At 37.5% G+C, this 23,335-nt stretch overlaps 1 protein-coding gene across 2 annotated transcripts in view; it reads right to left on the reverse strand.

The window, feature by feature from the left end:
• The window catches only part of LOC137250440 (uncharacterized), a 92,393-nt gene that overhangs the window by 47,007 nt on the left and 22,051 nt on the right, over positions 1–23,335 (reverse strand). The window contains exons 2-3 of one of the 2 annotated variants that reach the window (XR_010952951.1): positions 9,653–9,889; positions 5,785–6,018 (exon numbers count right to left, since the gene is read on the reverse strand). Coding sequence is in view for 1 of the 2 variants with exons in the window: in XM_067783247.1 (XP_067639348.1) it covers positions 5,889–6,018; positions 9,653–9,711 (189 nt within the window). In the remaining variant the exon portion in view is untranslated. Of the gene's footprint in view, positions 1–5,766; positions 6,019–9,652; positions 9,890–23,335 lie in introns of those variants that run through there. The other variant, XM_067783247.1, reaches the window with a different exon arrangement.

Consider the following 23,335-nt stretch of genomic DNA (forward strand, 5'->3'; position numbering starts at 1 on the left):
GATGGAATACAGAGCAGATGAAATGGAAGCCCAACGATATCTTCGACTTGAACAAAATCGTATACGAGCTTCAATCTCCAGAGACGATGAAACGGAAGCCCAACGAAATCTTCGAGTTGAATAAAGTAGTATACGAGCTTCAACCTCCAGAGACGCTGAAACACTGGAGCAAAGGGAATCTCGACTTGAGAAAAATCTTGTGAGAGCTTCTACCTCCAGAGACGATGAAACGGAAGCCCAACGAAATCTTCGAGTTGAGCAAAGTCGTATACGAGCTTCAACCTCCAGAGAAGATGAAACATTGGAGCAAAGGGAATCTCGACTTGAGCAAAATCGTGTGAGAGCTTCTACCTCCAGAGACAATGAAACGGAAGCCCAACGAAATCTTCGACTTGAACAAAAATAAAGCACAAGGGCAATCACTAACTATCGCTGGCTTGGATTTGATAAATTCGTGTTTTTCACATGGCCAATTACACGTCGCCTGTTCACGAGTCGGATCACCAAAAAATTTATTTATTTACACACCTAATGAAAAAACCAAAAATATTGTTTATCCGTTAGCATTAAGATAAATAAAAATTTCCTTAAATGATGAAATCTAATTCAGATGTTTTTCTTTGGCGTAGCAACGCACGCCGGGTATTGCTAGTTCTCTATAATATTTTTTATTGATAAGCACGTTGTTTAATTAAACACCAACCAATTACACGGAAGTGTATCCGCACCCCTGAAAATGTGAGTGCCGGTGCGTACACGTAACATTTTATTATTACGTATAAACAAATAAAAAAAATGCCATAAAATAATATTGCGACTATAAACTGAGATAAAACCTATCCTATATTTCAAGTGAGATCAAACTACACACGGGGTGCAAAACAAATTCAAAGTCGGTTCAGTAGTTTAGGAGTCCATTGGCGCCAAACATAGTGACACGTGATTTTTATATATAAAGATTATATTCTTAGGATAAACTTGAAAAGATATACCCCATCATGACATCAAACTCAAGCTTAGCAGATTAATCACTAGGGAATGAAGGTCCAGCCGTCGCAAAATTCATCCTATGCGATGTAGTATTTTCTAATGAGAAAATGCGGATTTACTTGGCCGAGATTTGCTCTAATTATTGCGGAATCAGCCTAATGTCGCAAGGGATTGCTCTTAAATTATTCGAGCTAAATTTTTGTTTTTAGAAAGATCTATAGTCCTTCCCGTGATGGCAACGGCGTATATCCACCGAGCTATTAAGATGAGCTGTGCGAGCTTTAACTTTGGTGGAGTCAATTGAAGCACAGAAGATTCGCGAACGAGTCCTCAACTGAGCTGAGTTGAAGAGAGAGATCTTCTCCTTCTTCTTGTAGCGATAAAGAGACTCCGCCTAAGGTTTTGAGGAGATCATATGTTTTTGTGCACAGCTGTTCATACACCTTTCTACATATGTACATTAGTACACACGGCATATAGACACCGACCAAAGAGACTTGTGTACAAACTTTTCACTCAACGCATGTGTCGGTAATAATAATAAAAATATTTATATACTCAGCTGAGCAGAGCTCGATATCGAAAATTTCGAAAAACCGAAAAAGTGCGATAATTCATTACCAAAGACGGATAAAGCGATGAAACTTGGTAGGTGGATTGACCTTATGACGCAGAATAGAAAAATTAGTAAAATTTTGGATAATGGGCGTGGCACGGTCCACTTTTAAATTAAGGTTATTTAAAAGTTTTGCAAGCTTTAATTTGGCAGCTGTATATGAATTGTTCGGTTACACCCGAACTTAGCCTTTCTTACTTGTTTGTGCTTTTATTTTTTATCAATGTAGATATGAAAACGTAAACAACGCGCGTATGGAAATATGCTGACTGCTAGCAACTACCATCCGCAGTTATTTGGTTCTTCTCACTCACCACTCACCGTACTACACCAACAATGTACGCAACTTTTAAACATTGTAAGGAATCCCGGTCCAGTAGGCATCAACAGCAACTGGCAAAAGTGCTCTGAGCTGGGACTTTTGTGTATGTTGTTTGTGTAATTGTTTTATCCCAATTTGCATTTGTGTGTATTACTATAGGTAACTGGTGTATGTGTGCACAGGCAAGCAATTAAACTTTGACCGCAATTTTAATAGTAGAAAATGAGAAAAACTTTTCCAACGTAATGTATTCATAATTTCTTCCACTCAAATTAGTACTTTTGTTTCATTTGTTGGCTTAAATAGATTTCCATAAAATTTATGTTTCACTGTATGCAAAAGGAGGGACAAAGTAAGAAAGGAGTGAAATGGTTGGGTTACATTGTAGTTGGCGAAACTTTAATTGTACTTAGAATATGTATGTTTGAAAGTATGTATATAAGTGTGTGTGTGTGTGTAAGTACAAGCTTAATTATAACATTTATCTTTGCATATGCATTTGTAATAGCAAAACTTTAATAGTCGGCTAAACTCAAGAATGAAAATTTTCGGTGACCAAAATTACAAAAGGACAGTTATTACTGTTTTGTGTATTTTAATGTTGTATTTGTTTGAAGAGATTTAATTTAGCATGAAAATTGCATTATAAAAAATCATTAGAGCATGAAAAGACGAAATTAAAGAAGATTCATTTTGCTTTTTTTTTCATTTTTCCGAAGGGATTGCGCACTTGCGAACAAGAAAATAGCAGTGACAATTTTAAGCAAATTTCATCAATTATTTATTTAATAATTTGCAAAAAATTTAAACAACGTGAAATCAGGACGGACAAGGCGACAGCTGTTTCGATTATACCTTTTTTAAATCTCTTCAAAGCCTTTCATCCCGTCTTATGACCTATAATTTTAGAAAAAATTTTAAAGTTGGATTGATTCGTCTGACTTGCTTATGTGTGGTTTTGGCTATTTTGGCAACATCTCTCGTTGACATGGGTCGGTTTTTGCTAATTATGAATAGGACAGTTTTCTCCAACTGGGCGACTGCTGATCGCTTTCGGCGGCCACTTCTTAGCTTGTCCTTCACTAAGTCACTTTCCTTGAAGCACATAATCGATCTTCGGGCAGTTTCATAGGATGATCCCATGAGTTTCGTCAGCTTTTTGTAAGTAACATTGGAATTATTAGTCCAAATGTAAAAACTTTTTTTCCGTATGTAGCTCTTCGTTCGTATTCATTTTTGACTTTTTGAACTATTTTTAAAAATGTCATAAAATTCCAATTCGAAAAGAATTTATTCAAAGCATACTGTGACGTAATTTCCGCTAAGCTCAAAATCTTACGGAACTTTGAAGGGTCCATTGTGGACAGAACCCACTGGGAAACAGGGAATCCTTATAACGACCTTGGCTCAGAGGTTCACGGATGGATCGAAATTCGATGACGGAAGAACGGGAGCTGTCATCTATGGGCCGAGCTTCCAGAAATCGATACCATTGGCTTGCTACCCCACCATATTTCAGGCTACGTGCCTGCGTGCCTTGTAATCATACACAGTTACATCTAAGGCAGTGGACGACTGCATTGATATCGGGCTCTAGTTAGAGCCGGGCATTTACACATAAAGTCTTCTACTGTCTCCCTGGCATTTGGATCTTTGCAGCTTCTGCAGTAGTCGTTATACGAAATGTCCATCTTTTCCGCATGCATACCTACTGCCCAATGACCGGTGCAGACTGCTATCAGTTTGCGTGTATTGGATCTGGATTTGTTCAGAACACTTCTCGTCCTCTTTCCATCATAGTTTGGCCAAATGGATTTTGATATTGCACAGTTGGTGATGTTATTCCACTTTGTTTGTGCTTTGTAGCTTTGGATATTCCCCTTGGCTACTGCTAAGGGTATGCCTACAACGAAAGTCTCAGCCAAACTCATTAATCTAAGCAGGGACGACCTAAGAACTCTCACTGGGTACTATATGGGACACTGTGGTCTACGATATCACCTAAGTAAGTTAAATCTATCCGAAACTCAAATTTGTCATTTCTGTGAGCTGGAGGATGAAACCCCGGTTCTCTGCGAATGCGTCGCTTTGGCAAGGCCGAGACTCTCCCATCTAGGAGGTGTGACTCTCAATCCCTATATTATATGGACCTCCACATACAAAATTAGGCTGAAAGGTCATGCACAAAGGTCGCAGTGCTTCCAGGCCTAATAATATTAATAAAAGATAATAATACATAAAATAAGTTTCTGTATTAGTTCTTATGTATATTTATGTATATGGATTAGATTTAAGTAGCAAATGCTTTCGAAACTTTTCTTTATTAATCTAAATCAGTCATTCTTGCTAGAACTTCAAAAAGCTGCACGAAATTTCTCGTCTCAATGTTTATAAAAGAGAAAAATGCTGTGTAATTAAAACTTGCTTCCAGCTGAGTCAAGAGCAGAATATGTCCAGGTGTTACTGAATGAAATTCTACTCCATATTTATTCCAAGTAGATTAAAAATTCAATGAAACATTTCGAAAAAGAAACAAGTAGGAACGGGACTGTCTTCGGCTGCGCCGAATACTACATACATTTCATGAATGGGGCTGAACAATAATCTTATCCCGTTCGTAATATCCGGATAATCGGATCTATAAGATAAGAAATATATAGTGAACAGATCTACATACCTAAACGATTTTTAAGATAAATATAAAATAAAAAACAGGTAGGTACTTTGTGTGAGGATGCAAAGTTTCAGGTTTTTTGTGGTCTGCGTGAAAAAACTATGACTACGAATCACGTATTTCAACAATATATGACGTAAACGTAACTATTTGATGAAATTTGATGAATTTTGAAGTTTCTAACCGTAAAAAAGTGGCAGAAATTACAGTCTATATGGGGTATATAATATATATACCACCGATCTCTATGCTTTTTCAGACAACAATATATGCTATATACGTAAGCATTTGGTGAAATTTGAAGCTTCTAGCTGTTAAAATGGGGCCGAAATCGCAAAAAAAATATATATGCTATATATATATACTATATATACCACCATATATATACTATACTATATACCACCGACCTCTATGATTTTTTCAGACAACAATATATGCTATATACGTAAGCATTCGGTGAAATTTGAAGCTTCTAGCTGTTAAAATGGGGCTAAAATTGCGAATATATATATATATATATATATACTATATATATATACTATATATACCACCATATATATACTATATACTATACTATATACCACCGACCTTTATGATTTTTTCAGACTACAATATATACTATATACGTAAGCTTCCGTTGAAATTTGAAGCCTCTAGCTCTTAAATAGGGCAGTAATTACGAAAAGTTTCTTATCTGAACAATCGGTTGTTGGGGATATATACTATATATACCACCGATCTCATCAATTTTTTCAGGCAACAATATGTGCAATAGGCGAAATTATATGGTGAAGTTTGAAGCTTCAATCTGTTAAATTGAGTAAGATATGACAAAAATCCTTATTTTCTGAAAAATCGGTTGTATGGAGGATATATGATATAGTGGTCCGATCCGGCCGGTACCGACAAATGTCTAATCGGACACCCAAATACACCCGCTCACCAATTTTTATCAAGATATCTCAAAAATTGCGGGACTAGTTTGCATACAAACAGACAGACGGACAGACGGGCAGACGGATATGGCTAAATCAACTCAGCTCTTCATCGTGATTATTTCGGTATACTTAATGGTGGGTCTATCTATTTTCCTTTAAGGACTTACAATTTTGGGTTTCGTGACGAAATTAATATACCACTTCATTTTCATGAAAGGTATAAAAACAAATAAATAAGACTCACTTTGTCATTACTTCGAAGTTATTTATTTGTTATCAGCTTCCGCACAGCTGGTCAAAAGCACATTTACGTTTGTGTTTTTTCTATCTTTTTGTATGTAGTTAATGTCAGTTGTTGACAAACAATTCCCAGCCGAAAAACTTAATTAATTGAAATGCCAAATAAACTGGAACTAGCGTCAGCAACACGTACACATAGTAAGTCCAACTTTCGGTAATTGTTTCCATCATCATCACACTGCAAATGGAAAACAAAAACAAAAATAGGTTTAGTAAACAGAAGAGATAGATGCTTATACATACAAATGTTAACAAATAAACAATACAAACAAACGCACATTTAGAATTGACATTTCGATAAGTAAATATGTAAATATGTATGACTTAGCGGTACAGGGAAGTGTATGAATATGTGTGTAGAACTATGGAGATTAGGGTGGGTCGATTTGTATGGACGAAAGTTAACCGATATAGCTTCATTGATTTTTCGACAGGATTTGGGCTCAGGGAAAAAAGTTTCACTACGCATACCTAAACAAATTATTTTCCAGTCTGCTTGATTTTTAAGGTTTTTTTCATGGCCTACTAAAAAATTTTCACTTGATTGTAAAATTTTCATGTATACCCTGTCCGACTCAGAAATGTCCGCGGAAAACGTTGGCGATAACAGTATTTTGAAAAAAAAAATATTAGCGCAACGTTTTTAGCGGACATGGCTGAATCAAATTTTTTTTTCGATACTGATGATTTTGATATATGGAAGTATATATCTATCCCGATTCTTTTATACCTGTACAACCAACCGTTATCAAATAAAAGTTATAATACCCTGTGTACAAGTACAGCTGAGTATAAAAAGAAGGTCGAAGAAAAAATTGCAAAGCGCTACCCAACAAGATGGGCCAATGTCATGAAGCTGTATCCAGTTATATTGAACTTCAGCCAGCAATATTCGAAGCCTTTGAAGAGATAGCAGAAGGGAAAAACGACAAAACTTCAGTACAAGCTCTCAGTTTCAAACTGCTATTTTTAGCGTGCAATTCCAAACGTTTCTGTTGTTGTTGTTGTCGCGATAAGGACACTCGCCGAAGGCTTTGGTAAGTACTTATTATTAAGAATTCATCAGCTTAACACCGACTTATAATAATTGAATATTCAATTATTATGTTTTTCTAAGAGAAAACTGACAACACCTTGGGGAGTGTTATCGATGTTGATGGTCCTTTTCCGGATGCAGATCCGGTACGTTCCGGTAACAAGCACAATAAAGATACCAGCCCGACCATCTCGGGGAACGATTTGTTATGACCACATGAAACCTTCTACGCCATACCGCCCTCCCACCCCCTAGATCCATCAGGAGTTCGGGGTCGCCAGAGCATCGGCTGCTTAGAAACAGGATTCATTACAGGTAGGTGAGTATGACACTTGGCATGGAGAAGCTATAAGTTATGATGGCAACTCCTTGAAAGGATTGCGCTACACAAGAAACCACGCATCAGTAAACATCAATTAAATAAATGCAACGTTGATACTGAGAGCGTCGAAGATTATTATAGGCTCATTCCATTTCAAGACATCCGGTCCGCGCAGGACATGATTTTTGATTTCTATGAATTTTAATATGTTATTCTTTGGTCAAAATAATGAAAGATGTGTATTTTTTTTTTGCCTCAAAAAAAAATTTTTTTCGGATTTATCGGCAATTGAATTCCATAAACTGCAATCGGTATTTTATTCACCTATTTTTTCAATTGTCAATAACTTTGTCAAAAATTAACCGATTCTCACGATTTTTTCTTTGAAATATTCGCTATTACTTTTAATTTTATATAAATTTATAAGAAATTGCATATAGTTAAAAAAATTATTTTTTTAGTATTTAATAAAAATTTATGACTTTTTTTTCAAAAATTAATATTTCAAAAAACGGTTATCGTTTTTTGTTTAAACGTTTTCTATATCGAGTGAGCAGTTTATATTTCAACTTGGGTAAATATCCATTAGCCAAAGCTCGTTGTTTTCGAAATATAAATTTTTGAATATTAAAATTTTTTTCAGCATACAAGGCGATCAATGCCAAATGCTTAAAATTAATTAAAATATAACATTTATTATTGAAAACATTCCTTTGTTATTATTTTTCAGAATATGGCAAAATATTTCACTAAACCTCCAATACCGTCACAAAAGTCTTTGCCATATCCTGTTACAAAATCACTGTAATTCTGAAAAATAATAACAAAAGAATGTTTTCAATAATAAATGTTATATTTTAATAATTTTAAGCATTTGGCATTGATCGCCTTGTATGCTGAAAAAAAGTTTAATATTCAAAAATTCATATTTCGAAAACAACGAGTTTTGGCTAATGGATATTTACCCATGTTGAAATATAAACTGCTCACTCGATATAGAAAAAGTGTATACAAAAACAAAAAAAAGAAAAACTAGCGGTTTTTTGAAATATTAATTTCTGAAAAAAAAAGTCATAAATTTTTATTAAATACTAAAAAAATAATTTTTTTAACTATATGCAATTTCTTATAAATTTATATAAAATTAAAAGTAATAGCGAATATTTCAAAGAAAAAATCATGAGAATCGGTTAATTTTTGACAAAGTTATTGACAATTGAAAAAATAGGTGAATAAAATACCGGTTGTATTTTATGGAATTCAATTGCCGATAAATCCGAAAAAAAATTTTTTTTGAGGCAAAAAAAAATACACGTGTTTCATTATTTTGACCAAAGAATAACATATTAAAATTCATAGAAATCAAAAATCATGTCCTGCGCGAACCGGATGTCTTGAAATGGAATGAGCCTATAGAATCGCATTCTATATTCCATTCCTAGATGCATTCATAACTCATATCAAGAGCCGTTACATGAATAACTAATCAATTTTCGTTCGGTGTTTTGTTCCCCAAAAATTAATACAACGCTGAAAAATAAACTGTATGAATTTTATGAAAGTGTTGTGAATTGTTCCGAAACTGAGTTTGCAATGGAAGTCAAAATGTGGAGAAGGCGAGTCGATGGTCAGAATTTTAAAAACGTGTTTGATGCGCAATTTCCTCATAGATCTAGGAGGTAGGAGGGCAATATCGCCTAGAAGATTCCATGTGGTAGATCTAGTACTTTAATGGAGCTTTTAACCGGAACGTACCGGATCTATATCCGACAAAGGACCATCAGCATCTATAACACTCCCCAAAACCTTCGGGGTGTGTTCACATCGCTACAACAACAACAACAGGACGAGACAATTGGAGAGCTCTTATAACTCTTGGACTTTTCACGACCTTGCAACGTCTCTCGCGGCTGTGCCTCATGTGGTTACACGCTCATTATAGCATACAAGTTTGAGTCAAATACTTATTATGCAACTTTGTCTTGGTTTTAAAGCCAAATACCACGAAAAACAGACGGCGAGAAGGATAAAAAACGTGCTAAAGTACTTTAATTAAATGTTAATGGTATATAAATAAGCGAATGTTTACAGAATGTACATATGTATACAAACACTTACATACTTATGAATGAGGGTGAATCGCAGCTTGAAAAGCTCAAAGGCTAAAGCGCACAGCAGGTCGAAAGCAAAAAATAATAAAAATGAGAAAGTATCATAACAGCATGATGAAAGTGTTTTATGCGCAGCCACGAAAGGATGAGATTAAAACATAAATAAAAAGGATCAAATGAAAAAAACATCAACAAAAGATATAAAAACAATAGTTAACGGTGTCTTTGTGTGTGTTAGCGCATGTTAGTGTGTGTGCTATGTATTTGTATGAATAAAAATTCACTTAATGACGCTCGCGTATTAAAACAAGAAAGATGTGCGACAGGTGCAATGCACGCCTACCAACGCAACATTTTTATAAAACACTTTATAGAGTAATTTTCCATAATTTTCCACGGCATTTATGTTCCTTGGTGCGCTTGTGTTGGAATCGCCTCTATTCAGGCACATTTACTATCTACGACTGTTTATCATATAATCGTCTACGTGTAGGGTTGGGTATGTGGTGCAAATTTAAGGACATCAAATTATGGCAGCAGCAGAGCAACAGCAGCAAAGGTCGTAAAGTGTGGTATAAAACTGTAAATGTGGTATATTTACTATGTATTTACTTAGCAAATAAATACATAAATGTTGATAATCGTTTTTATATTTCTTTAATAACCTATCAACGCTAAGAACGAGTGGAAAGTCGCCAGTTGCCCACTTAGCACGGTAATCATCAGGGAGCATTAGTTTAGAAAAAAGTATGAGATTCAAAAAAAATGCGCAAACTTCTGAGTCGTGTTCTTCCGGAGGCAAGCACTTCGGCAATGACGAGCCTGCGCATCGACGCATGACAAGTTGATTTTATATATAAACTGCTTAGGTGCAGAAGAATTTGCGCGGAGCTAGGTGGTAGTACGCTTCATAGGCTGGTAAATAAAGGCACTACGCAAAGATGTATTCTCTCTTCGCTAGTTTGGGTAACTGTAGGATAGTACCCGACTACTTCAACTCAAGGAAATGGAAGGTCATACGGTTTGCCTAATCGGACGTTATTTGTGTTATTATGCAAAAAAAATGCGCTCACCCCGAAGAAAACAGAGTTGGTCCTCTTCGTGGACGTCGAGAGTCTAGTTTTTTAGGGATAAAGTCAAGTATCTGGGAGTCATTCTGGATAGGAAACTACTCTGGAGTAACAATTTAGCGGATCGTGTAAAGAGAGCAACAACAGTCTCGTTCTCCTGTAAAAAAGCGATTGGTGGCTCATGGGATTTTCTCCAAAAGCAACACATTGTTCTGGTTTGGTTGCCGGCGCTTTTAAAGGCCACGAACCTCAAACGCATCCAAAAAGTCAAGAGCAGTTCGGAGCTTTGCATTAGCGGTGCCCTTGCCTCCGCTCCGACAGAGACAATTAGAACTATCCTGCAACTTCTACCACTTGATTTAGCAGCGAACGAAATAACCATTATATCAGTCCTGCGAATAAGAGAAATTAGCAGTTGGAAGCATTTGAGAAGTTTCCATGCTAATATCTTGAGCACCAAAGCCCCAGTTTAAATACTAGTACTTACTGACATTTCGATAAGAATTGCTCAGTGTGCTTTCCCACACGACAAAACTGAACAAATAGGTAAATTCTGTTCTGGGTGCCATCAACATATTTACTGGTAGCTTCAAGATTGACGGGAAGGTGGGGGATGCTATCTTTTCACCGGAACTGATACTAGAGATCTCCTGCCGGCTTCCCTACTATTGTAGCGTTTATCAATATCTGTCGATTGTGCCTAAAGACGGGAAAGGAATGATAATTTTCTCGGACAGCCAGGCTGCGCTAAAAGACCTTGGACTCATTTCAGTATAAGCCTTGTATGTGTACCTGGACACAGTGATTATTGGGGCAACTGTTTAGCTGATCAGCTGGCCACGAGGAGTACGACCGCCCACATCCGTCCCGAAAATGGCTATGTATACCTATGGCGTGTTCTAAGTTCATTGCGAGCACAAATACTATATTCAGGGCTGATATGTTCTGGTCAGTGCTTCATACATGCGAGTCATCAAAACTGGTTTCGCCTTCTTATGTTTAAGGACGCACTAACATTTCTTGATTCTATTGAGTTAGTTAAAAGCCTTTACTGGTCACTTTTTAATAGGTTTGGACGCTAGGATGGGCATCAGCTGCAAATGCAGTCCGTTGCCAGGGGCTAGTGTATCGAATTCGACCCCGACATCGCTCTTTAGTTATTCCCTCCTCAAGGCAAGTATGCTCATTACGTTAGATTTTTCCGAGTGCGATCGGGGAAATAAAAAGGTTTCCTTGCATCTACCGACATTTTTGCGCATTTTTTTGTCAGTTGGATAAAACTGGTGACTCTGGGTTTAAGTTTGGTGGGGACGAAGGATACGTTAGTATTCGTAGCTTGCTTTCATACTCGCTCCCAGGGTTATGTGGCTTAGAATATACCCGCGGTTGGTATACCTGTCGTAAGATGCGACTAAAATACCCAAATCATTCAAGGGGTTGTGTAGCGCAATTTATAGGTTCTAAAAGCCAATTGTCAACCTCAACTACCGGTGGCGCATCCTGTTTATCTAGTAGCCGAAGTTTTAGCGACCCCAAATTCCATGGAACCAGGGCGTGGGTGGAGAGATCAAGTTACAATGTGGTAATATTAAATCGTTCCCGAGATTGCCGAGCTTGTGCCATAATGGTGCTTATTATCCGGCAAAGAAACATCAACATCGATAGGTTAGGTTGAACTGACCGGTCAATAAAGACCTCAAATAGACTGAATGTGTCCATAGTGTTACCAGAATTTTTTTTACGACCAAACGGAAGAAACCAAATCAGGTGGAAGGACATATGTTATAGAATAATTCCGTCCTCTTGGCAAATACTAGCAGTTTTCTAGGACCCAGCTTAATTGCTGCCTCGAGGTCTGGCAACTCTGCCGCCCCTAATAGCTGTAGCCTTGACCTGGCGAGCGCAGGAAGTGAACACAGAACGTGCTCAACCGTTTCTTGCTGCAGCTCACACTTCCTACACTTGCTGTTACTGACGACACGTAACTTATAGGCCTGTGACGCCAGAAGGCAGTGTGCTGACTGCACATGGTGAGCCTTAAGTCTTCTCTCTTCAGAGATATGAGCCACTTTGTGAGTCTAATATCGTAGGCTTTTCTTAGAAATTTTGCAGCCTCGCGCTTTTGTCCACGCCTTTCCTGTTTTATGGATCATATGCAACTCCTGTCTCCTTTTGATTTCTCGCAAACGGATTGCGACGTCTATCGTCAACTCAGCGAGTGCTGCAACCTCCTAAGCCAACTCATCGGCCTTTTCGTTACCTTCTATCCCTTTATGACCGGGAACCCATTAAAGATGTATGGTTCGGCCTGAGTGAAGTTTCTCCAGAACACTTCATGATGAAGTACTGTGTGAGATGTTGACGTTGTTGTTGCTGTTGTTGTAGTAACGACAAAGAAACTCCCGGATATAGATCCGGTATGTTCCGGTAAAAAAGCACCATTAAGGAACTAGCCCAACCATCTCGGGAACGATTAATATGAGCACACTAAAACTTCTAGACATCCCGTCCTCCCACCCCCTAGTTCCATGAGGAACTTTGGGTCGCCAAAGCCTTTCCTGCTAAATATGTGTATGATACATATTTGTAACAGTGTCCCCCTCGCGTAGGTGAGGTTCACAATTGGGCTGCGGAAGCTTTGAAGCTTTGTGTCTTTGTCTTGCGTTTATCAACCCCTTGAATCCCATACTGTGTGAGATTATTGCCTTAATCACAACCTGACAATCAATATATGTATACATTGACGCGGCTGCAGCTTAAGCACGCTTCCTCCAGAAATTCTGCTGCTTTCTTCAACATCGATAACACTCCCCAAAACCTACGCCAACCATATTCATTTTCTAGTAAGAAGTTAGTCCATTTTCTATGAATTTTAATAATATGACGGAATTATATTTCCAAATTTGCCCTTCCAAACAAAACAAGCATGAGTATATAGTGCCTGCTTTTGAAATGTTCCGTAAACTTACATTTTTAACTCACTGTTGCGTATGCAAACATATAAGTCTAGTATTTAAATAGAGCTACTGCATACTACATAAAAGTAGAGACTGAAGACAGTTAATGGCTAACTACTAACCAATCGCGCACGCCTTTCAAACAGATGTTGCACACTGAAAGAAAAAGACTGGTAAAATCAACCATAATACGGGTCAATTCAACCGAAATTTCGGTAAATTTTTATCCATCGCAACAAGATGTTGAATCAACTGCACACAAATGGTGGATTCGTAATTGACCGTTTTAGTAGTCAAATGAACAAAAAAAAGTTGTTGCGACAGCTTTGTACGAAAGTACCTACATATGTTGCGGCATTTGCAAGGCAGATGAGTTTTCACTGAGAGCTTTTCATGGCAGAAATAAACTCGGATTAATAGCCGAACAGTGCCGAGGGGTGACCCCGCTTAGGAAAATTTTCTTCTAATTGAAAACCCTTATTTCTAAAATTTTTATGTTGCTTTGCCCGGGGTGTGAACCCAGGGTCTTCGGTGTGGTAGGCGGAGCACGCTACCATCACACCACGGCGGCCGCCATATACATACGTAAATATGTGCATACATATAGTCCGGGGTGGGCGTGAGCTTAGCACCTGCTAAGCGACCATATATGTATATGATAAGCGAGAACACAATGGCTACTTCGTCAAAATCAACGACAGCCCCTTTAATTTGATTTCGATGGTCGTAAAGTGAGGAAGTGTCGCACGCGCGCTTAAAACAGAGTACCAAAAAGTGCGTGTGACACGTGTTCACCGTTCAAGCATTGAAATCAAACTAAATAAATAATTGATTTTGCTTTCGTGCTAGCTACGCGTTCGTGTTTACTAACACATTCTCAATTTGGTAACCGTGTAAATGTAGTGGTGCCAACCGCTGCATGTAGTACACAGCATACATAAGTACAAAGTAGAGAACGCAGTGAGCGTAAAATTCTCTTTGAAATTTGCACATGTATTGACTGTTGATCGCTGTTGAAATGCCAAGTGATATCAGTTGTGTTAACAAAAAAATCAGTTAGATTGATTAGGGATCTGTCAATTTTACAGAATTTTGTTAACTTAAGAGCGACAATTTCTATTCTGTTGAAATGACTAAACTAATTTGTTCGCTTGACAAAGAACTCGGACGAATTAACCATAATTCGATCAATTTCACGGAATCTCGGTTAAATCAAGAACAACAGAGCCGATTCGTTGATTTTACTAGCGCCATTTCTTTCAGTGCATGCAAAGAGTACGAGCAAATTTATTCAGTTGCTATTAGACGGGTTGGTATGCTATTGTTTAAACAACGTTTTTGTACCGAATATGCTATTACAAAGTGGACAATGTTTTTTCTACAAATGTGTGAAGGCGTAAATGTGCAGTGTCTGTGTAAATATACATTAAACACATATTTGCGTATGTAAAAATATGTAGTTTGGTTAGTTTAGTTGGTTTTAATCAGCATAAGTACACTCTTCGTTTTTGTTTATAAAGCCACACCATTAATTTCTTTATAAGAAAATTTCTTCGTGATGGTTTTTTATGAGGCTGAGTGGCTTAATTTACTACAGTCATTTCATTAGTTTTATTCATTTTCTACAATGAATAGGAATTTCGTACTACTTAAGTACTTTCACCAAGCATATTCAGCACTTTATCTTATCATATAACAAATAAAATAGAGACGTGTGTGTGCGTTTTATGGTGGTCCAAAGCACTCAACCTTCTTCACAGAAAATGCACAGTAGGTCCACGTGGTCCCCGGAACTTTTCTGGCTACATAAAACTTTGGAAAAGTGAGCGGTGTCAGCCCCCTATTAGCATATATTTAAATTCGCTTTATATCCGTATTATTTGAAGCAAGTATCCAATATTTGGTATAGAAATTTCAAATTGGAAAGAGTAGGAATGAAAGTCGAAGTAGGAGTAAGGGCGAAAGTAGAGGTAGAATGTTAGGTCTCTTAAGCTAGCCCAACCTTTTCAACCCAATCAAAAAACGATACCGTACTAAATTGCACAATATTTAATGCGAATTTAATACGGGTTAGTTAAATTTATTACACTTGTATTTTAAAAAATAAGCTATAAGCTATACCAACCCTCGATATTTTTTAAAATGCAAGTGTAATAAATTTAATTAACCCTTTTTAAATTAACATTAAATATGCTGTAATTAGATAAGTTTTCATTTTTGATTGGGCATATGGGTTAGGCTAGCTTGAACTTAAGCTATACCAACCCCAGATATTTTTTAAAATTCAAGTGTAATAAATTTAATTAACCCGTTTTAAATTAACATTAAATATGCTGTAATTAGATAAGGTTTCATTTTTTGATTGGGCATATGGGTTGGGCTAGCTTGAACTTTAGCCCAACCCTCGATATTTTTTAAAATTTAAGTGTAATAAATTTAATTAACACTTATTAAATTAGCATTAAATATGCTGTAATTAAATAATTTTTCATTTTTTTATTGGATATATGGGTTGGGCTAGCTTGAACTTAAGCTAGCCCAACCCTCGATATTTTTTAAAATACAAGTGTATTAAATTTAATTACCCTTATTAAATTAGCATTAAATATGCTGTAATTAAATACGTTTTCATTTTTTGATTGAGCTTAGGGGTAGAGCTAGCTTAAACTTTAATTTTTTAATTTTAATTAACCCGTATTAAATTAGCATTAAATATTGTGCAATTTAGTATGGTCTCGTTTTTTGATTGGGCTGAAAATGTTGGGCTAGCTTAAGAGACCTTGAAATGATTGGTAGTGCAAAAACATTTTACTTTCGCTATATTTGGTATATACCGCAGAAAGGTCCCAGTTCTTCCGATCTGGCTCGTTTGTGTTCATTTATCAGCCGCATAGCATCCAAGTGGAGATTCCTAATAAGAGGGTATCTAGGGTCGAGTTGTCTCGCAGGTCACGTTCTCTTGCTAGGTTTGCAGCTTCAGCCGGGAAATGAGGTAGAATTTCAGGCATTTTACCGGATTTGATAAAGCGTGCCGAGGAAGAAGCGTTGATTTTGCGGAACTCGCGCTCGCCTTGCCGGACATCAGATGGAATGGGGAGAGGCAAAATATTGATTTGTGAAAGTTCTAGTTAGTCAGTTAGCTTTATCGAAATTAATAAAGACTCGCATTTCAGAGGTGATGAAATTAGCTGATCGCTGTATAAAGTATGGGTAGGTGGTCAGATGCTAAAGAAAACATCGGCTGAGATTCGACACAGTTTATGAGTCCTGCGCTAACGATGGATATGTCTAGCGAGCTGTGAATGTTTCCTGCCATTCGAATAGGGACATATCCATTTATCGTGCAGCAAGTCGTAGTGTCTATTTGTATTGTTAGCTGCCTGCGTCTGGATAGCAGGTAGCAGGAGAAATATAGATGTCAATTATTTCTAGGTCAACATCACCTGACCGAATGGTTATGCCTTGACTTTATAAAGTTTTCTCCCTGTGGCTGATGTTGGGTTGAAATAGACTTTATTGTACGGTATGAATGGCAAGGCGTCCATCATTATCCCTTGTGCGATCTTTTATATGGAAATCTGAAGTGCAACGGGAGGCAGCCGTCACTGTGGGGGATAGATATGGGTGGACATGCTTTGGAGATGGGTGGACGTCCCTTAGAGATGAGTGAACATGCCTTTAACGATTTAGGCTTTGTCGTGTGCGCTATCCGACTGCGGTTGGAGTTCCTGGTGTTGATGGGCTGGTATTTGTGTTTTGGCAGCACGGTACAACGAATGCGTCGCTTGGACGGTTACCACTGAACTGCATTGGACTGGTGTCGCTATCATAAATATTCTTAGCTGGCATAGGGAGCACGTGTTGTGGGGGACCAGGAGTTGATGACTTCTTCTTACGCGAGTGTGTGAGCCGGAAAAGTAGGGGCGAGACGGGGGCAGATGCTAGTGCTCGGTATTGCTTCTATCCATGCTACGTAGATTGTATTGATGGGTTGGAACGGCCCTGTTAGCCGCAGGCGCCGTTTGGCGCGTCCAACAGCGGGTATTTGGTGTGGTCTCCTGGGCAGGGTTGCTGCTAAAAGGTGGCGGAGGTACACTTGAGCGTGAACTGCGGGACATCTTTGAACGCAAACAGAAGGGAGCCACAAAAGTTTTGAGAAATTTCGGGGACGACTAACGTTCGATTCTAGCGCAGACCATCCCGAGCGATGCAACCAACCAACGTGACACACTGACAATAGTATTACCGTCGAAGAAAGATAATTTTCCTGCATATGCAGCAGAACCACATCCTAGGACCGAGGCTGGGTTCAATGCCTTCGCAGAACAGAAGGGCATGTAGTGGTTCAGATGCAAGGAGCTGCTCAGAGGATGACAATTTGTGGGAGGGCCGCAACAAATTAAATGGGATTACACTGAAAATACAGCCCTTGGTCGATAAAAAAGCGCGGGTCGCTCCGGGATCCTGCTGCCGTTGAAAGCCGAAAATAACCAGAGTTAACGATTAATTAATTTGTTCCAGGGCGGTGAAAGTGATAATCTAAAAACTGCCCCGATGTAACCTTTAAAACATTATCAAAATGTTCCCTACCAAATTTGACAAAGGATGACGGAAAATCGTTCCAATATACATCATTCCCAAACAACTATAGGTCATGAAACTGTACCAGAATAGTCGAAAAATTTTCTAAAAACAATCCTGTAATTATATTAATAGCCCCAAAATGATCGCGGAAAAAGTCTTCAATGATCTGAAAATTTCGATAAATCAAAAAAACTCATACAAGATTTACAATCTTTCGATCGACTTCCTGGAAAGGTGGAGGCTTGAAATTTTAAACGGAGAGTAAAATACCCATCACAAAAAGTTCTGCAAAGCGGTACGGATCCAGAGCGCGCTACCTTTATAGTATCGTTTTGGTAAACTCTTCACAATAGCTATTGTTGATAACTAAAATTTCATATATCCAAGACCAGCGCGATAACCTCCGAAGAGATCTAAGGCTGAGCTTCTCTTCCAATTTGCGTCGTGCTTCTCTTGATTTTCCCTACAAATTGGCCGGACGGGACCTACATGTTTTATGCCGACTCCGAACGGCATCTGCAAGGAAGATGCGTTTTCACTGAGAGCTTTTCATGGCAGATATACACCCGGAGCGCTTGCCAAACACTGCCGAGGGGCGACACCGCTTAGACAAATTTTCTTCTAATTGAAAAACCTTATTTCTAAAATTTTGATGTTGCTTTGCCCGGGGTGTGAACCCGGGGCATAAGGTGTGGTAGGCGGAGCATGCTCCCATCACACCACGGTGGCCATTTGGTACACATATTACATATAATTGCAAATATTTCTGCCAAAATGGACGAAATCAGATAAGGACTACGCCCACCCTTATATGAAAGAGGTTAATAATGACCGTAGACGAATATAATCTTTACGAAAAAAAAAAACTTCATATCAAAGCGGCGAGTTCTCAAAGAATATCAACAACAAGAAAATTAATAAATGAAAAAAAATTTAAGTGGGCGTGGCACCGCTCCTTTTTGGGGCAATCACTATCGTGAAAAAACTCGGTTCACTTATTTCATAAACACACCCAGTACTGATAACAGTCCATGTTGTTGTTGTTGTAGCAGTGCTTCCCCCCATCCAATAGGTGCGACCAATCACAAAAAATATCAGCAATGTCCTCTAACGGGAGCCCAAAGAAACTTGCTGTTTCAACAGGGGTGGACTATAAGGAGAGGGGTGTTAGAGACGTTGGTTTCACATTACAACTGAAGAGATGGTTGGTGTCATGTGGGGACACGTTACAAGCAGGACATATGTTTTGTATAAGGGTTGATTCTGGTTACCTACCCAGAGTTTAACCTGTTACAGTACCCAGATCGAAGTTGAGCGCGTTTCCCTAAGGAGAGTGCGTTCCTCCTCTGATAGTTCTGGGTATTTTTCTTTAAGTACTGGATTGGCCGGGCAATTCCCGACATAGATATCTGACGCCTGTTTGTGGATATCACTGAGGACCTGCTTGTGCTTTTTTGCTTCATACGGCTGTGTCCTCAGGTGCCGTATTTCCTCATAATGCTTACGGAGATTACCCCTTAAGCTCCTGGGAGGTCTGTTGGGATACCTAGGTTTCTGGGTATTCAACTGTTTGTTTAGCATAATAGTTCATCATCATCATTAATTGGCGCTTAACCGGCTAAGCGATTTTCGCCGTTTCGTAACAAGTCACTTCAGCTTTCCCTTTTTCGCGATAACTGACGCCTATTGGGAGTGCCAAGCGAGGTCAAGTCTTCCTCCCCCTACTCTCCCTACTCAGCGGAGGTCTCTCCCTTCCTCTGCTTCTAAACTGCGGTGTCGACTGAAATACTTTCTTGGCCGGAGCGTCTTCGCCCCATTCGCATAACATGACCTAGTCAGCGAAGCCTTTCGAATTTTATTCGCCAATAAAAACAAAAAAGAAGTAAATATTAAATAATATATGTGACCCGGCCTGTGAAAAGGTGGCTTATGACTCAAAAAAGAAACAGCTGTTACAGACAAACAATGCATTTCTTCAGTTTCTTAGTAGTTTTTCTTTTGCATTATTTTTTTGAGTCATAAGCCATCTTTTCATAGGCCGGGTCACATATGTTAAAATCAGTCTTTTGAACGTTTTTTTGGCATAATTAATATTCATTTCTAAAAAGGCACTGTTTAATTTAATTTATATTCGTGGCTGCCGCACTGAAAATAATCAAGTAGCCAATGCTTGGCTACGGTTGTCATCAAGGTTTTTCCTTAATGTGGTTTTGGTCTGTATCGGCCGTGCTCAATGTAGTCAGGCCTATTCGCAAATCACGCTTTTTACAATGGGTTAAATTTGTTTACTCATATCATTGTTTATTCTTTATACCTTTCATGAAAATGAAATGGTATATTGTAAGTCCTTAAAGGAAAATAGATAGACCCACCATTAAGAATACCGAAATAATCAGGTTGAAGAGCTGAGTTGATTTAGCCATGTCCGTCTGTCCGTCTGTCTGTTTGTATGCAAACTAGTCCCTCAATTTTTGAGATATCTTGATAAAATTTGGTGAGCGGGTGTATTTGGGTGTCCGATTAGACATTTGTCGGAACCGACCGGATCGGACCACTATAGTATATATCCTCCATACAACCGATTTTTCAGAAAAAGAGGATTTTTGTAATATCTTACCCAATTTAACAGATTGAAGCTTCAAACTTCACCATATACTTTCGTATATTGCACATATTGTTGCCTGAAAAAATTTATGAGATCGGTCGTATATATAGTATATATCCCCCACAACCGATTGTTCAGATAAGGAACTTTTCGTAATTACTGCCCTATTTTAAGAGCTAGATGCTTCAAATTTTAACGAATGCTTACGTATATAGCATATATTGTTGTCTGAAAAAATCATAAAGATCTGTGGTATATATAGTATATATATGGTGGTATATATAGTATATATATATAGTATATATATATATATATATATTTTCGCAAATTTTATCCCCATTTTAACAGCTAGAAGCTTCAAATTTCACCGAATATTTACGTATATAGCATATATTGTTGTCTGAAAAAATCATAGAGATCGGTTGTATATATAGTATATATCTCATACAACCGATTGTTCAGAGAAGAAACTTTTCGCAATTTCTACCCCATTTTAACAGTTATAAGCTTCAAATTTCACCGATTGCTTACGTATATAGTATGTATTGTTGTGTCAAAAAATCATAGAGATCGGTGATATATATAATATATATATGATGGTATATATAGTATATATATATTTTTTTTACGATTTCGGCCCCATTTTAACAGCTAGAAGCTTCAAATTTCACCGATTGCTTAGGTATATAGCATATATTGTTGTCTGAAAAAATCATAGAGATCAGTTGTATATATAGTATATATCTCATACAACCGATTGTTCAGATAAGAAACTTTTCGCAATTTCTACCCCATTTTAACAGCTATAAGCTTAAAATTTCACTGATTGCTTACGTATATAGCATATATTGTTGTCTGAAAAAATCATAGAGATCGGTTGTATATATAGTATATATCTCATACAACCGATTGTTCAGATAAGAAACTTTTCGCAATTTCTACCCCATTTTAACAGTTATAAGCTTCAAATTTCACCGATTGCTTACGTATATAGTATGTATTGTTGTGTCAAAAAATCATAGAGATCGGTGATATATATAATATATATATGATGGTATATATAGTATATATATATTTTTTTTACGATTTCGGCCCCATTTTAACAGCTAGAAGCTTCAAATTTCACCAAATGCTTACGTGCATAGCATATATTGTTGTCTGAAAAAATCATTGAGATCGGTGGTATATATAGTATATATCTCATACAACCGATTGTTCAGTTAAGAAACTTTGCGCAATTTCTGCCCCTTTTTAACAGCTAGACGCTTCAAATTTCACTATATGCTTACGTATATAGCATATATTGTTGTCTGAAAAAATCATAGAGATCGGTGGTATATATATTATATACCCCATATAAACTCTAATTGTTGCCCCCTTTTTACGGCTAGAAGCTTCAAAATTCATCAAATTTCATCAAATAGTTACGTTTACGTCATATATTGTTGAAATACGTGATTCGTAGTCATAGTTTTTACACGCAGACCACAAAAAACCTGAAACTTTGCATCCTCACACAAAGTACCTACCTGTTTTTTATTTTATATTTATCTTAAAAATCGTTAAGGTATGTAGATCTGTTCACTATATATTTCTTATCTTATACATCCGATTATTCGGAGATTACGAACGGGATAAGATTATTGTTCAGCCCCATTCATGAAAGGTATGAAGTCTTCGGCACAGCCGAAGACAGTCCCGTTCTTACTTGTTTTATACTCAGTTGAGCAGAGCTCACAGAGTATATTAACTTTGATTGGATAACGGTTGGTTGTACAGGTATAAAGGAATCGAGATAGATATAGACTTCCATATATCAAAATCATCAGTATCGAAAAAAATTCGATTGAGCCATGTCCGTCCGTCCGTCCGTCTGTCCGTTAACACGATAACTTGAGTAAATTTTGAGGTATCTTGATGAAATTTGGTATGTAGGTTCCTGGGCACTTGTCTCAGATCGCTATTTAAAATGACCGATATCGAACAATAACCACGCCCACTTTTTCGATATCGAAAATTTCGAAAAATCGAAAAAGTGCGATAATTCATTACCAAATACGGATTAAGCGATGAAACTTGGTAAGTTAGTTGAACTTATGACACAGAATAGAAAAATGGTAATATTTTGGACAATAGGCGTGGCACCGCCCACTTTTAAAAGAAGGTAATTTAGAAGTTTTGCAAGCTGTTATTTGGCAGTCGTTGAAGATATCATGATGAAATTTGGCAGGAACGTTACTCTTATTACTATATGTCTGCTTACTAAAAATTAGCAAAATCGGAGAACGACCACGCCCACTTTTTAAAAAAAATTTTTTTTTAATTCAAATTTTAAAAGAAAAGTTAATATCTTTACAGTATATAAGTAAATTATGCCAACAGTCAACTCCAGTAATGATATGGTGCAACAAAATACAAAAATAAAAGAAAATTTCAAAATGGGCGTGGCTCCGCCCTTTTTCATTTAATTTGTCTAGGATACTTTTAATGCCATAAGTCGAACAAAAATTCACCAATCCTTGTGAAATTTGGTAGAGGCTTAGATTCTAGGACGGTAACTGTTTTCTGTGAAAAAGGGCGAAATCGGTAGAAGCCACGCCCAGTTTTTATACACAGTCGACCGTCTGTCCTTCCGCTCGGCCTTTAACACGATAACTTGAGCAAAAATCGATATATCTTTACTAAACTCAGTTCACGTACTTATCTGAACTCACTTTGTACTGGTGTAAAAAATGGCTGAAATCCGAATATGACAACGCCCACTTTTTCGATATCGAAAATTACGAAAAATGAAAAAAATGCCATAATTA

Source organism: Eurosta solidaginis, chromosome 4, assembly GCF_040869045.1.
Source record: "Eurosta solidaginis isolate ZX-2024a chromosome 4, ASM4086904v1, whole genome shotgun sequence".
NCBI classification, from domain to species: Eukaryota; Metazoa; Arthropoda; class Insecta; order Diptera; family Tephritidae; genus Eurosta; species Eurosta solidaginis.